A 16,492-nucleotide genomic window follows, 5' to 3' on the forward strand; every position below is an offset into this window, starting at 1 on the left:
AGGCTTAGTCCAGAATGGCTCTTAGGCTTTCTTTTGACCATACAACCTCTGTGTTTCCCCAAAGGGCAACGGCTCACGTATACCCTTCCTGAGCCCAAATTTAAGTGGTGAACATCTGCCACAGTTTCTTGGGAGAATAACCATTCGTGATTCATTACGCCCTGGTGCAGTTCCATGTACGAAGGAGTGTGAGAAGTACCAGGCACCCAGAGATCTCAGCAATAATCTCAACCTACCATAGATTCACCAAAAACACTTGTTCTTAACTTGCATAGGATTTTATTTACTTGGATTTGTTAGGGGGGAAAATTGAAATGTTATAAATCTGGAGGAACACCATAGCAGCGATGTTCTAGGTCTACCGCAGTCAAAGATCTAAAACAGCATCTATAGAATTAGTGGACATCTGTTTTAATTACAATTTGTTTTCTTCACATAATTTCTTAAATAGACTAATAAAAACACATTAAGATATAGTTACCTTTAGTTTTTTTTTTCACATAGCAAATATCAATATAATCTAGAAGGGAGCATCAATAATTTGAGATTTTTATCTATGCCACGAGGTTTACGCCATGTTTAAGCAAAAATGAACAAACATATATTTTGTGCTCTCGACAGTCTTACAGACTAAGGGAATGGGCTTACTTAGGATTTCGTTTTAAGATGATAAACTACCAAACTGTTAATTATTTGGTTTTGCTTGTTTTAAATTGAGCTTCAACTCCAAAATGTTGTTTGCTTAACTTCGGGTCTAAACAAAGAACTGGAAGGAACACACCGAAGCTTGATTAAATATGGAAGATTCTTTGGTAGAAAGCATTCCCTTATTTGGCCCCAAACACGTTTGTATATGTCTTCCCACCTCTGTTCTGCTGTTGACTTTTGTCCAGCAGAAGAGAGCACCGATGGTGAGGCACCCGAGGCTGCTCCGCTCAGGCGCTCCTTGTAGACATTCTTCAACATGGGAAATATTTTCAAACAAGTACATCGGTTCTAAAAAAATTTGTAAGGGAGTCTCACGTGTCGCTCAAACACGCGCACACAGGAGTTTCACATGAAAGTGGATTTCTGCTTCTATTACCCAGCTAATGGCACCAGTTGTCCTCTTTGCCTTGAGCATATCAACATCACGTATGGTAGGAACAGCTGAGCCTTATAAATCAATGAATCAATGCGGATCGATTCTTTGCCCCCGAGGGTAGCTTTCCTTTAAACGCAGAGTAGGTTCAAGCTCGTCCATAAACACGGGAGGCCCTGCCACGCTGCTCTGGACGCGTGTCTAAAAAGAGGAGTGCGTGTGAGTGTCGTGTTAGGTGGAGACAATGACATAAAATATACCGAGGATGCGTTTCCTAAGGGAAGTTGGTTTATTCAATGCCAGAAGAACATTTTCTAAGGATAAGCTCAAAGTTTAAACTGTCACCTACTAGAATTTTAGGCTTTGGGGGGAAATATAGTGGATTCTGGGGCCGTTTCATGACAACGCCAATATGAAAGACTTCATTTTCCACATGAGAGAATAACTGAATTGTGGGAAAGACACACTCTTACAGTAACACTGCATTTTCCGCATAAAATTAGAAGCATGAATATTTGCTACACTTTCATCCCAGTCACAATGAAGGCTAAAGGAGGAAAAAAATATATCAAAAGTTTCTTCACAGAATTAAGAAGTTTTTCATTGATCAAACAACTCTTTCTTTCATTGTAGGTCCTTTTGTCAGTGGCAGAAATAGCGATTTGATGCTTTTTAAGATAGTTTGGGTTTTCAAAGAGAAACTTTGCTACTTTCCTGTGGAAATTACATGGTATTCTGTTAAAACCGCCCTACAGAAAGGAGTTTCGGAAAAGATATAAGAAGGAAGAGCGATGCAAAATGCTTTCATTTTAGAGTAGCTGGTTTTCAGTGCTTCCAACAGAACCCACAGAAGAAGGAATCAGAAATATTTTCTCCCTCGTAACACATATATCACTCCTGAAATTTTTACAAAATCAACTGAGGCAAATTAGGGGTTTCAAAGCTAGTCACCTTATAAGTTGTTAGGAAAAAATTTGCATTTAAATTGCTCTGTGCAGCTACTTTGAGATTTTCCCCTGGAATGTTTATGGCTCTTTTTTTTTTCATTAATACTTAAAAAATACAATTTCATAACCAGTGTATTACTACATCTAGTTGTATTACGAACAGGCACTTCATTTCATAAAATAGAAACATTCAAAGTGGTTTCGGTCGACCAATCACTCGGTCGGAATACTTGAATTCTTCATATTGAATACTTACTAGTGAAGTTAATCTGAAACCATATCAACTCTCCATTTCTGTTACAGAAACTAGGTCATTAATAGCTGTAACATAGGGAATAACTTCCATTCCTATATGTTTTATCCCTAGGAGTGAAGATTGTCCAGCACTTCTTGGAACTTTTCCCCCCAAAATATTTTATATATATAAAAATACAGCAGATTTCTTTTTAATAGATAAATCTTGAGTATTATTTCAATAACTCACTTTTACATATTCCAGAGATGTAGATATAAGAAAATATTAAATGTGCAAAATGCTCTTTCATATGTACATTTGAAAATACGATGTAATAATAGCTTTAGACTTGTATAAAAAGTCATTGGGGGGGAAAGTCTTCAATGTCAGAAAATCCGGTTAGATTAGAGCTTTTGCTTGAGGAATTGTAAACAAACTTTTTAAAATGCCGAGAGTTTTCTCAGTTCTTTCCAACCAAGACACTCTCGAACACATCAAGTCCTGCTTTGAAGTAAACCTGAGCTGAATTAATGCTGTTCAACACCTCTGACAGGGCTTCTTGAAGGGTCTCATTTGATGCAAGTAACTTGCAGCGCTCCCGCGCCCCCAGGAGTATTGCAAACTGGCTTGTCTTCTCATCAAGGTGGTACAGGATATTTCTGGAAAGAAATAAGGAATGTGTAAATGTCTTAAACACAACGCTATTTTCATATCAACCGTTGTAATAAATATCTCCAAGCAACAGTGGTATTTGCAGTAAATCAAGAAACTACAAAAACACAATATCATTTTTCAGCGTCTCATGAATTAATGGACATACGCATTGATCATCAAGTTTCCCATAGTGACACGAGATAGACATTATGTGTGCCCCTTCATGGAAGTATACAACACTCTATGAGCTAGAATAGTTTTGCTAAAAATGTTGAATCTGTATCTGATGAACCTTCTAAATCTAATTGCCAATAAAGACGACAAATACCTTAAAGGATGTAATGATGTGTCATTAGCAAATGCAAACGGAGGGGTGGGGCGGGGAGGAGGACTCTGTAGGACAAATGATCCATCTCATTCAACAAATAAATTGCAATAAAAAAAAAAAAAGTGAAGGAAAAACCTCCAGACTAGGGTTTGTCGACCTCAGGCCCTTGACATTTGGGGCTGGATGATTCTTCATTGTGCAGCTGTCCTATGCATTGCAGGATGTTAGCAGTATCCCTGGTTTTTACCCACTAGATACCAGGAGCCCTCTCCTTTAGTCGTGTCAGTCAGTTCAGGCTGCTATAAGAACACCACCTGCTGAGTGGCTTAAGCAACAAAGGTTTATTTCTGACAGTTCAGAGGCTGGATGTCTGAGACCAAGGTGCCAGCACGGTTAGGCTCTTGGTTGGAGTCACCTTCCTGTTTCCATTCTCATAAGACTTTCCATGGTGTGTGCAGAGAGAGGAGATCCTGTGTCTTCTCCTCTTTCCATAAGGGCTCGTCCCATTAGGAGGGCCCCACCTGCATGAACTCACCTCCCGAAGGCCCCACCTAAATACCAACACACTGGGGTTAGGGTTTTAACTCGTGTATTTTGGGAGGATACTGACATTCATTCAGTCCATAGCACTTGTGAAAACCAAAAATGTCTCTGGACTGCCAAGACTGTCCCTTACAGGGGGCAAAATTAAGTCTGATGGACAGCTGCTGCTTTAGACCAAAAGCAACATATCAACCGGTCATAAAGTCTGGACTTTACCAGGTCTTTACTCAAACAAACTGTTCATAAAATGAGAAAGTGCACAATTGAATACTAATTGGAGATTCATTAGTATTAAGTTAATGTTTTAAGTGTGATGATGGTATCATCAGCATGTTTTCAAAAAGTGTCCTTATTTCTTAGAAATACATGTAGTAATATTCACAAAAGAAAGGTTTTATCATGTGTAAGATTTTGCTTCAAAACATTCGGGCGAAAAAGAAGGGAGTAGAGCCATGGACAGCGTAGACGGAACGAGACTGACTATTAGTTAATACTTGCGGAAATTGGGTAATAGAATACGTTACACATATAACTCTCTTCTTTTGTATGTATTTGATATTTAGAATGCTATCTTCTCATAAGTGTGAAGTGAATATTAAATGGTGCCCTGAAATTTATTCAAATATTTTAGAAAGAAGGATCTGGCTTTGGGCAAATCTAAAGTGACAGATTTTTTTCTAGCTATCGATAGATTTTTTTATCAGTGATATATAGAAGGAGATTCACTTGGGCAGAAAACTATGGATTATTGTATCATTTGACTTATACCCAACCCAAATTAGCTGAAATTGTACAGCCTAATAAGAGAGGGTATCATTAAAATACAGTTGTCTTATTGTCAAGTTAAAAGTGAAAGGCGACAGAAGAAGGGTTACCATTGAAAAGGTCAGAAATAGTGAAAGGGACTATAAGGAAAAAGAGGGAAACTGAGTGGGGAAAAATTAGAGAGGGAGACAAACCATGAGAGATCCCTAATTCTGGGAAACACACAAAGGGTTGCGAAGGGGAGGTGGGTGGGGGGATGGGGGACCTGGGTGACAGGCCCTAAGGAGGGCACATGATGGGATGAGCACTGGGTATTATACTATATGTTGGCAAATTGGATTTAAAATAAAAAGAAAGAAAGAAAGAAAGAAAGAAAGAAAGAAAGAAAGAAAGAAAGAAAGAAAGAAATGGTCAGAAAAAAGTTCCTAATAGAGAATATTTGAATGTCTTCTTGAATCACTGGCTACAAAGGTTTAGGGAAGGACGGGGTGGAAAGCAGAGAGAGCACCCTACATAGGAGGGATGGTATACACAGAAGCACACATTTCTAGAATAGCCTGGGCTGCCCAGGGGACCCGTGCCAGTGATTGTGAACGACCACGGTGCAAGGCCAGAGCGGGCAGCCTTGGAGGAGAGCTCAGAGAGCAAGCCCTGTCCATCCTCTGAGAGCTTCCATACCAAGTTAGGGAAATCACACCTCCTCTTGTAGGCATAAGAAACAGTGAGAGGTTTTAAGCCAAAGAGAAAGGGTACGGAATTTTATCTGGAACGGTCACTTTGCAACAGGAAGCCTGGAGAACCACATGGTCCAGGAGAAGGGTGACAAAGACGTGAGTTACACAGCGATGGCTCATTTGGAGAAGATGAACTGAGGGCCACGATACAGACTGAACTGATTTATACTTTCCCTGACGCTAACCTCCACTTATACAGAGTTCTGAACTCTTATTTCCTTCTGCCTCAGTTTCTCCTGACCTCCCACTTTGTGCTCGGCACCGTATCTAATCCATCATCACTCGTGCCAGAACCCTGCAGGTCCTCCCTTTTCCTTACATCTCTGAGGGTAGTGACTTCCCCATCTTTTCAGGGTCTTTCCTTCTCTGCTGGGGGACCCTGAGCTCTATATTTTCAAGGATAGTCAGGATATCATCACTATATACACCAGGGGGCTGAGAAATACGTTACTTCTTTATCACGTCTCTTTTAGTGTTGGGATTAGAAGAGATCTTCAGGCTCGGTGATTTCATTTACTCAAATTTTTATCAGGCTTGGCTCAGTGATGGGCACTCAGCAGATCCTCAGTAATATTGGTGGAAATCACATCAATCCAGTTTATTTTGCATTTTAAGCTCTAGCTATCTAAGAATAAAACTGTCTTACATTTGTCTTTAGGGGAAAAATTTAAGTCGACTCTAAGTACGCAGTGGGTGGCAGTAGAACAGATCGTTAGACTCAGAGGCTATTTCAATGAATTTTTCAAAATAGATCATTTAAACTGAGGACTATCTCTAATAATCCAATATCCTTGACATTTGTATCTATGAGTAAACTTGGCATGGTATGAATTAAATAGAACAGAGCAAGAAAGGTTCTCTCCAGATTCCAAACATTCTTGAATTCAGGTATAAATATTTATTAAGAAACATACATTCCCCTGAATATGAGAGGGAGAAAAACATCTTCCAAACGGAGTGGCAAGTGGGATATGCGCGGTTCTCTGGACAGAAGTTGTACTCAGAGAAAACTTTGGATCTAGTTCCTGAATTAAAACATGCTTTTTAAAATAGAGATTTCCCTCCTGCCATTCCCATAGTACTCATACAGTTAAAGAGATTGTCCGAGGAAGCCATCCAGCCGTACTAATGTACTCGTGGGAGCCATTATACCTGTACCAAGGTACAGTATCCACACGTACACGTGTTTCTACGTGTACATGTTTTGATTTTATTAAAATAAAATAGCGAGAATTAGGGAAGTATCTAATGACAATTTCCCTAAATATTAGTTCTGCTAGTTATACATCATTAAGGTGGGAGGGGTTGCATAATCAAAGAAATTGAAATAATACAGAGGAACCTTGAAACAACCATAGAGTTTTTCCAAACAGAGATAATATGGCCTCAGGTAGTCACATGTATTCTTCTACATAACAGACTATCCAAAGGTTACTTTTTTCACGTTTACATAATCTTTCTTAATTGCATTTTTATTTATTTTTATTTTTAAAAGATTTTATTTATTTATTCATGAGAGACACACGGGGCGGTGGGGGGGGGGGAACAGACAGAGGGAGAAGCAGGCTCCATGCAGGGAGCCCGATGTGGGACTCGATCCCGGGTCTCCAGGATCACGCCCTGGACTGAGGCAAGCGCTAAACCACTGAGCCACCCAGGCATCTCCCCCCACCTTTTTTTTTTTACATTATTCTCAATTGCATTTTTAAAAAGGAGTGGGTTTTTAGTATGAGGATGCCTACCAGATTTTTGAATTCATAATAAGCCACTTAAACAGGCAAACATATATGCATGTATATATGATAAAGGAAAATGATTTAATAATTAAGATCTTTTAAGGACAAAAATAGTTTAAAATATATTTTAATTAATTATTTATTATTTTTAAAAAAATTTTTAAATTTATTTATGATAGTCACACAGAGAGAGAGAGAGAGAGAGGCAGAGACACCGGCAGAGGGAGAAGCAGGCTCCATGCACCGGGAGCCCAACGTGGGATTCAATCCTGTGTCTCCAGGATCATGCCCTGGGCCAAAGGCAGGCGCCAAACCATTGCGCCACCCAGGGATCCCTATTTTAATTATTTAATCTTTTAAAAAGTACTCCTTTATAGACAACTTATACTGCTTTACCAATAAGAATGACTACAGTAGTTTTAAATATTCTCCTTCTACTTTATCAGTTTTCTGTTTAAAAATAAATGATTCCTTGGCAAATATATTTCCAGAATGTAGGAGTGCAATAGATATTTTCAAAATCTGTACCAAATACTTCCGCTCTTAGAAGGCACGTTGCTAAGGATGCTGACAAACAAACATGTTATAATCTGTGTTATCCAGAACAGCCTCTGTGTTTAAAAAAGATTTTGTTTATTTATTTGAGAGAGAGAGTGAGAGTGGGTGTGGGGACACAGAGGGGAGTGTGAAGCAGACTCCTTGCTGAGCAGAGAGCCTGACATGGGACTCGACCCCAGGACCCTGAGGTCATGACTCGAGCAGAAGGCAGACATTTAACGACTGAGCCCCCAGGAGACCCCAGAACTACCTCTTAAATGAATTGAATGAGTGCAATTAATATATTATGGGGAGCGTGTTTAATAATTTTTATCCTAGTATAGTGACCTTTCCACATTTTCAAAACCCACTGGCACAAAATACATTTCTACATATACATTCTATGGTTATTAAATGTTAAATATTATTAATATTAAATTTAATGATAAGATATTAATAAAACATGCTCATAAAAGGTTACAGGATTAATCCCTCAATGACAATCCATTTAAGCATGAGCACAATCTCTAATATATATGTAAAATTCCAGCATGACTACTATAAAATACCTAGAACAGTGGTAATGTTGAATAAAAATACCCCATTGAAAGAATGGTTAGGTCTGAAACACGAGAAATATGATCTCATTTTTTTTTTTCAAACAGGAAAGCAATACATATACTTCTTAAAGACCAATGTGATGGAGTCTGTAGTGTGCCAACATTTGCTTTTCCTAAGTGGTAAGCAACACAGTAACATAGTTTTATAATGACTGTAAACAAGTCATGTGAATAGAAATGGATCCTTTTTTTGGTTTGAGAAATTCCACAAGGAGCGAAACACATTTTCCATATGTTACATGATTCAAGTAGTAAGCTGTGGCAAGCTATTATGTAAGATAAACACTCACATCTATTTCTACCCAAATTGGATACAAATCAGCATAAAACTATGGATACTGAGATTCTACTTGAAGATACGTAAACAGATTCTTTCATCATAATGTAAGAGAAAACTTTTATTGTGGGGAGCTGCTGATATAACGTATGTTAGTTGATCCTTATTATGATAAAAAGTTTTTTTTTTTAACCTGGATAGATTGCTTTACCTTATTAAACAAATTGGGGATAACGAAGATATATTCTTTAAATTTTAAAGAATAATTTCTCCTACTGATTTCCAGAGGTAGTTCTTTTTTTCCTTTGTGTGTCTGTACTAAATGTGTACCATTGAGCTTCCTGCTTATATAAAATAAATTTCTGCATTTGGAGAAAAGTACCCTTTTCAAAAAAGTAGCCCCATAGTATTTTAGTTTTAATATTTGAATAGAAGACAAAAATCAAAACCCAGGCATTTTCTTACATTTCATCACATACATTTCCATATATTTCTTAGTTTCTGCGCACTTTCCTACATACTCAATCATTAACTCTAAGTACCCCAGGATCATCTCTGGGGGGGGGGGGGGACAAAAATAAAAATACTGTACTATTTTATAATATGCAAATGATTCTTGCCTTTGAAAATTACATTAGGTCGACGCTTCTGATGGAAGCTTCTAAGCCAAAAACTCTTTGTATTCCCATGTATGTCACCAGAATTGAACCTCAGTTAAATGGAAGTAACAGATTTCAACAAATTATACTCTATGTGAGTACTCAAGCATGTCTTGCTTTCTCAATGCTGGGTCATATTTTTCAGCTTAGGGCAGACTAGGAATTGGCAAATAGTCAAAAGGCACGTGTCTGGCAGGAATATAGGGTGGAGAAGAAGCAAGAAAATAGACTTGAAGAGTTTCCATGTCGAATCTGCTCTTTACAACCAAAAGGAATTATATTCTTTAATGAATCATTCCTGCTCTCATACACACCTGCTTTAGTCCAGTTCAGAAAGTTTCCTCGTAGAGAGAATGCACTGTGTTATTAATTCAATAAATCACCACCCTATTTGCATACACACAACATGTATCTCAGTATGGCATGTAGAGACATCAGACCTAATTAAAATATTATTTAATTGAAATCGTTTTTGTAGTTATCGTGTTTAAAATAGCATTAATTCCACCCTCATGCCTATCTTCCCTCATCTGTAACAATTTGGATCTTATAAATGTAATTCATACAGTCATCCTGACCCACACACAACACAAAGAGACTACTAAAAGGAAAGTGTTATACATTATTGATGACACTAATGAAATTACAACACACATCACTCATTTTAATGGGTCTGTTTCAATGACACATCACGGTGACCAGAAAAGAGCAGTGCCAAACTCAGAAACCTAATTAATAACTCACGCAGCATCAGTGAAGGAGATGAAGCATCTTTACTCGACTGACAAATCTTTTCCATTCAGCTAAGGCAAAGGAAAACTGAAGAAAATGAATTTTGAAACAAAGGGAGCTAGAGTCTTCATGAGTCATTTCCTTGCGTGTGAATTAGCAAATTAATGATGGAAACGATGACTCTCTTTCAAATGTTCCCTCTTATATTCATTCACACATGGGCACAGGATGCCACTCATCCTAAACTTAAATTAACATTCATACTTCATGTTGAGAAACTCCTAAATGAAATCACAGTAAATAATAAGCCACGTCTTTCAAAATTGATTGGGAATACATGCTGCATGCCAAGACAGAAAACCAGCTCAATTTTTATGTTTGTGGCTAATTCTTTTCAAGGACCATACTAACTGTACTCCACAGTTAACACTGGCTTGCTGTACTTATATCAACATTAGGGAAGACGACTTGACTTGGATACTAGGTCAGTGAGAATTCACAAAATACATGCCTGTGCTACTTACCGAACAAATACCTTTTCAACTAAGCTTGAATTTGGTCTACATTTGCAAAAACGGAATGAGAATGTAAGACCATTATGATATCGTCAAGCCACAAACTCACTCTGTAGACAACTGAGAACGAATAACGGGTGTAGATGGTTTACACGACGGGTTGTCGTTATTCCTCTCCTTCTGTGCAGGCCTCCTCCAAACATGACTGCAGCTCCAACCCACCAATAAATGGAGTCTATCTCCTTGCCTACTGATTCTGGTTTGGTTTTAGTATTTGCTTTGGCCAATGGAAGGTGGCATACATGGTGAGCCTATGCCTCACAAGGTGCTGTGCGCTCCCTCCCTTCCTCCAAAACCCTGACAAACCACCATGCGAATGCTCCTGTTAGCCGGCTAGAAGAAAAGAGAACAGGGACACCTGGGTGGCTCAGTGGTTGAGCAATTGCCTTTGGTTCAGGTCTTGATCCTGGGGTCCTGGGATCAAGTCCCACATAGGGCTCCCCACAGGGACCCTGCTTCTCCCTCTATTTCTCTACCTCTCTCTCTGTGTCTCTCATGAATAAATAAATAAAATCGTTAAAAAAAAAAAAAAAAAGAAAAGAGAACACACAGAGTGGAGAGTGAGGCCCTCCTAGACTAGCTAGCTAGCCTCCAGCCAAGTTGGCCCCAGGAGCCCTTGCTCGCAGACATAAAAACATCCCGAAAGATACCCAGCCTGTCCCAGATCAGAAGAATCACCCAGCTGAGTCCAGCCTAGATGGCCATATTGAAGAATTACAGACAAAATAAATAGTTAAGTCACTAAATTTGGGGGTGATAGTCAATGGGGCAATAAATGACTGATTTGAGTCATAGTGTTTTACTTCCCTGTGGGAAGGGAAAGGTTAATGTTGCTCTAGGCATCAGTTCTCTATCCTCTCCTGTGGACTCCACAGTTCTTTACCTGTTTAGCTGAATTTGAAAGAGACTGTTGAGAAATCATGCCAAACAGTCCTCACGATGTTTGCATTACAAAGCTAGGATATCTGTGTGCATTCATTTGCAGTTTTAAGGTCTGATTGGAGTATCAGGTGATATTTTTCCCACTAACCAAAAAATAAGTTAATCCTTATGGCATAATGTAGGTTTTTTTGTTTGTTTGTTTTTGGTTTGTGTTGTGTTTTGTTTTAATAGGGATCATCTTGCTGACGTACAACCCAAGAAATGAACAAAAACATTCTGTTTGCATCACAATTACATATCAAAGAGGGCAGAGACAGTAGACTGTATTCTATGTCTCAAAGACTTCTCAGTCTAATTGATATGATTATAAGATTAAAAATATAAAATAATATATTTCTCAAGAGAAGCTCCCCGAGAAGAGGATATCTTTTAAGATATTCAAGGAAGACTCCGTTGCACGGCGCCATGCTTGGTGGTTTATCAGTAAAGAAAAATTATATTTCTGCACTCAAATATTTTCCATTAAATCAAAAAGGGGCCCAGTTATCAGACAAAGAATAATTAACACAAACCTTAGCACCTTTCGGAATTTGATCACTTTTTCCCCACACTCATGTAATTGTTTTTTTGTCTTAATTTCATCACTGTTTTTTCCTTTCCATCTTACCTTTTTTACCTGTATGTATGGCTTAGACCTCAAAATTTAGATGACTCTTCTTTCATAACTTATTTAGAACTCCTTCTTAGTATGTGAGTTTATATCATCAGCACCTTCTAAGGAAAATTTCATTTGAATACCTTATGGGCACTTCGTGATTAACATAACAATACATTTCCGTTAATCTATACCCCAAATATTTGCATTTTCCTTTTCTCCATTATTCTTTCCTTACCTTCATTACCTTTAGTAAACAGCAATGCTGAGGCCACAAAACCAAACAAAGTAAGTAATTCAGGTTTTTCTTCCTTTAGTTTTTTATTTCAATAATGAAAAGGATGTGAACTATTTGTTTTGAAAAATTCACTCTGAAGGCAAAAGATGATAACTTAGGCTGTGTCTATTTAAACAAAGTGAGTAATTGAGCCAATATTGATCTTTTTTGCTTATTCTACTCAACAGCCCTTATTAAACGTCTAATATGAGTAAGTTGCTGTGTTAGGTGCTCAAAGATAGAAAAGAGTTTACAGTCTATGTTGAAAGCAAGCACATGATGAATAAATTAGTATTTTAATTTATTTTCTATTTAATGCACTTAGGATGCATTATATGGTATGAGATTAATTAATTTCATATCTTAAAAACTTTTCACTTTATTTTATACGTGTATATTTACATATATATCTTAGATTGCTAGAAACCATTGCTTTGTTATAAATGTTTTTGTGTATCTTGTCTCTCCAACTATATTATATGCTCTTTATGGGCAAATTCTGTAAATATTCTATGCAGTGTTCATCACATGTCTTATGGTTTGTGGGAAAATCTGCAGGGGTAGATCCTGAGAGTATCCGTTTAACTTGGCCTATCTGATTCCAATCGCCACCCTATTGATTCAGATAACATAGTCCTAATCAAATCAGCATAAGGTAATTCCTTAATCAAATGCATTATTTCAACAATGGGCATATGTTGGCAATTGATTTGAAGGGAAACTTTCTTCAGGATCCTAAGAGCGGTAGTTCCTTGCTTTTTTGAATCACTAAAGCTAATCCCTTTTCTGCTTTTGAATAATATGGGTTATGGATATGAACTCTGCATCCCTTTTTTTTTTCCAACAGGAGGAAAATCAGCTTTGACATGATACCAGGGAAGCAGACCTGAGAGACAGAAATACATTCCCTGGTCATATGATAGAGATGCTGAATCAAACCAACCTAAAATCTGCTTTTTCTCTTGACTTTCAATTATATGAGTAAGATACTTCACTACTTTGTGTAGGGTTTTATGCTACTTTACATTAAATGTATCCAGACCTACAATACTTATTAATTATATAGTTATTAAAAACACAAACTTATTTTCCATTTTAATAACTATAGATATTTTGTAACCTGAAGACTTTATTTAGTTTATGTTTGAAAGTAACCTCAAATTGAATATGTAAAAGAATAACCTGAGAAAATTTTAAATTTGCTGAAGAAATTCAGATGCAATGGGTCTGGGATACATTAGAGGAGTCTGCATTTTCTCCTGCTCCATTACTGAAACTTATTGGGGTGATACTGACACACCCTTGACAATTCCCTCCAGTGAGTTTACTCAGAAACTTGTTTCCAAACAGGTTTTTTCGAGTGACATGTGCCATTATATACAAAATTACATAATTTAATTAACAGTATGTAAATAATGACATATTAAGCTTACAAGACAGTTATTCCTATAAAAATAGAACTGAATGCATTAGAAAGACTCACAAGTATTAATGATGAAATGAAAATATTTGATTATATGTGGAGAGATAAATGAAAAGATTATTAACAAAGGGAAGGAAGGAATCTTTTTGGAAGTCCTTATTTCCTGCTCTAAGATGAAGAGACAACCTGGAAATCTTAAATGATGCATCATTAGTGTGGCTTAAACAGGAAAGCAAATCTAGAATTTCAACTCTTAGAACAGTACTCAAAAAAAAAAAAAAAAAAAAAGGCCTTGGTCTTATAGCAAAGATTGGTAAAATATTTCAGTTCAAATAAACTGCCTTTTCAATCATTTGTCCATTGACAGGTTCTGATTATGTCAGATAAAAGGATATGTACCTTTTAGGCAATAGATAATCAGATCTTTACTCCTAAAAATGGAAAGGCAAATAGGTATCATTTTGAGTTCCAATTCTCATAGACTGGCGGTCATGCCTTGAAGTGCTAGGTTGACAATGGATTGGTGGCTACTTTGGGCCCCAACATAAAAGAGCTCTATTATTACTTAAGCTCTTATTTGCAGACCCTCCCTCACTTAAGATTATTTAGTCCATTCTCTTGGTAATAATGCACAGGTTTCTTGAAGTAATCAAGGGATGTATAAACCAAGCTATCACAAAAGAGGGAGAAAGTAATAATTATTTGATTTTGCTAATTAACGTATAGTCAACTCCAGTAACCCATTCTTAATGTATATGCTAACTTCTCTAGTTTTCCTGTTTATGAATTTGAATTAACTGAACACTTTCTAAAATTCTCCTTTACTAGGTGCTCTAGACTGTAGACTTCTTAAAGCAATAGTCCAAATTGTTATTAATCAATTATATTATATTTAAAGAAAATAACTAAAATTTATGTATTTGTCTTCAATAACTGTTTCACAGATATTAGCTCTTTTGCAAGGTATAAATGTCACTAAAATAAAAAGTACCTTTTGAAGTAATTGACTTGATTCGGTGAGTTCAATTACATTGATCTATATCTACCTTCTTTCTTGAGTCCTAATATTTAATATATGCAAAAAAATAATTCATGCAGTTCTTAACTGAACTCTTTGGAACTGTGGCCTCAAATAGAGAGGAAGAAAAGTAATTTGTTCTTTGCCCTGTACATCTGGATGAAATTTTGTTCCAAACTTAATAAATGTTATGGCAGACACATTAATCCAATATTCTGAAAGTATTACTAAGTGAATTCTGAGCCATATGAAGGCAAAGACCTCTAGTCATAGACTGTGTCTGAAATATGTATATGTTGGGCAATCTGTGAGAGGATTGTTGAATTCTATAAATTGCATTGAGATGATTAAATCTATATTATGGATAAGTTATAGAATTTTAGGATTTTTAACATTTTAAAAAAGAACAGATCCAAGAAAATCTACCTTTGGATAGAAACAGGACAAACAATATAGTAACAACAATACTAGTCTTATAATGTCTAAGAAAATCTAAGAAGAATTTTATAATAGAAGATGATAGAAATCAAAGAAAAGTAATTACCTCAAGAGCTCACTCAGGGAGTATGTATTAAGCATGAAGGACTGTGTGGAATACAAAAGAATTAGAGAACTTCGCTCAATTTCAAAGGAATTTTTAAGTTTTAAGTGGGAAAGAATAGTTTTGGAGCTGTTTTCTTCTGCATATGTGGCTTTCTTACCTAAATCAAAGCAAACTCTGAAGTTAGACAATACTATCAGTTTTTCTTGCTCAAAAGACTGCAAAATGTAAAATAAATTTCTAATAATTTTGTATATTTTGTCTTCTTTCCTTGAGAAAGAGACAATTCGTCTGTTTAAGCTGTAAAGATACTAAAAAATGATAGACTGATTATTTATATGAAGATTTAAATGGACATCATAGCCTATTATGTAACTTCACATTGTCGTTTTCCATAATTAATTACATTTGATAATTCTTCACCTTATATAGAGTCAGATGTCAATAGTTTCCAAAATATATCTTATGAACAGATAGAACTAATTACTAATACTGTGATTACTAGCTTAAAATTAAAATATACTGCAGACCTAGTTATTTTTTTCCTCCATTATTTTAGAAACACTTATAAAATTTCAATTAAAAGTAAATGGAAATATATATAAATATATAAATCTAAATCTACATATTTTCTGCTAATTTGAGAAATAGAAGATAAGAAGATAGATGTTTCAAACAAGTACATACCCAGTTTTATTTAGGCTTTTTTTCTTTTCTTTTTTCTTTTTTTTTTTAAGTAGGCTCCATGAGCAGCAAGAACCCAATGGAGGCTGACACCCATGGCCCTGAGATTAAGACCTGACCCAAGATCAAGAGTCAGCTGCTTAATCAACTGAGTCACCCAGGTACCCCACAATTTTATTTTGGTTTTAATTTTTAACTGAATTTTCAGATATTTCATGCTTTAAAAATCAGTGTTGACTCTATAATTCAAATTACTTATTTTGAAGTAAAAAGAAAATTATTTATCAGAACAAAGCATGTTGGGAACTTGCAGTCAGTAATTAGCTTCAACACTAATATATTTTATATCTATTAAAATAATGAAGATTACTAAACAGTTGAACCCAAACGCAAGGTAAACCCATGACAAGAGAAAATTAATGATTTTTTTCAACTTTAAGTAAATCAAATAATTGTGATATAGACACACTCATCACATAATTTTTTAATCATGTCGTCTTATTCTTAATCACATATGATTTAAAGGTCACATATTTAAAAATAAATTTATAAAATCAGGTAAACTTTGCTTTTCCTTTTCAATGGAATT

At 36.2% G+C, this 16,492-nt stretch overlaps 1 protein-coding gene across 4 annotated transcripts in view; it reads right to left on the reverse strand.

Moving 5' to 3' along the window:
* Positions 1–262: 262 nt before the first annotated feature.
* NAALADL2 (N-acetylated alpha-linked acidic dipeptidase like 2) overlaps positions 263–16,492 on the reverse strand; it is an 878,960-nt gene continuing 862,730 nt past the window's right edge. For all 4 annotated transcript variants that reach the window (XM_026007770.2, XM_072752176.1, XM_072752175.1 and 1 more), the window contains one exon: positions 263–2,922. In XM_026007770.2, the coding sequence (XP_025863555.2) occupies positions 2,724–2,922 (199 nt within the window). In that variant the 3' untranslated portion in view covers positions 263–2,723. The remainder of the gene's footprint in view (positions 2,923–16,492) is intronic.

The sequence above is a fragment of the Vulpes vulpes genome, chromosome 3, assembly GCF_048418805.1.
Source record: "Vulpes vulpes isolate BD-2025 chromosome 3, VulVul3, whole genome shotgun sequence".
In the NCBI taxonomy this organism is placed as follows: Eukaryota; Metazoa; Chordata; class Mammalia; order Carnivora; family Canidae; genus Vulpes; species Vulpes vulpes.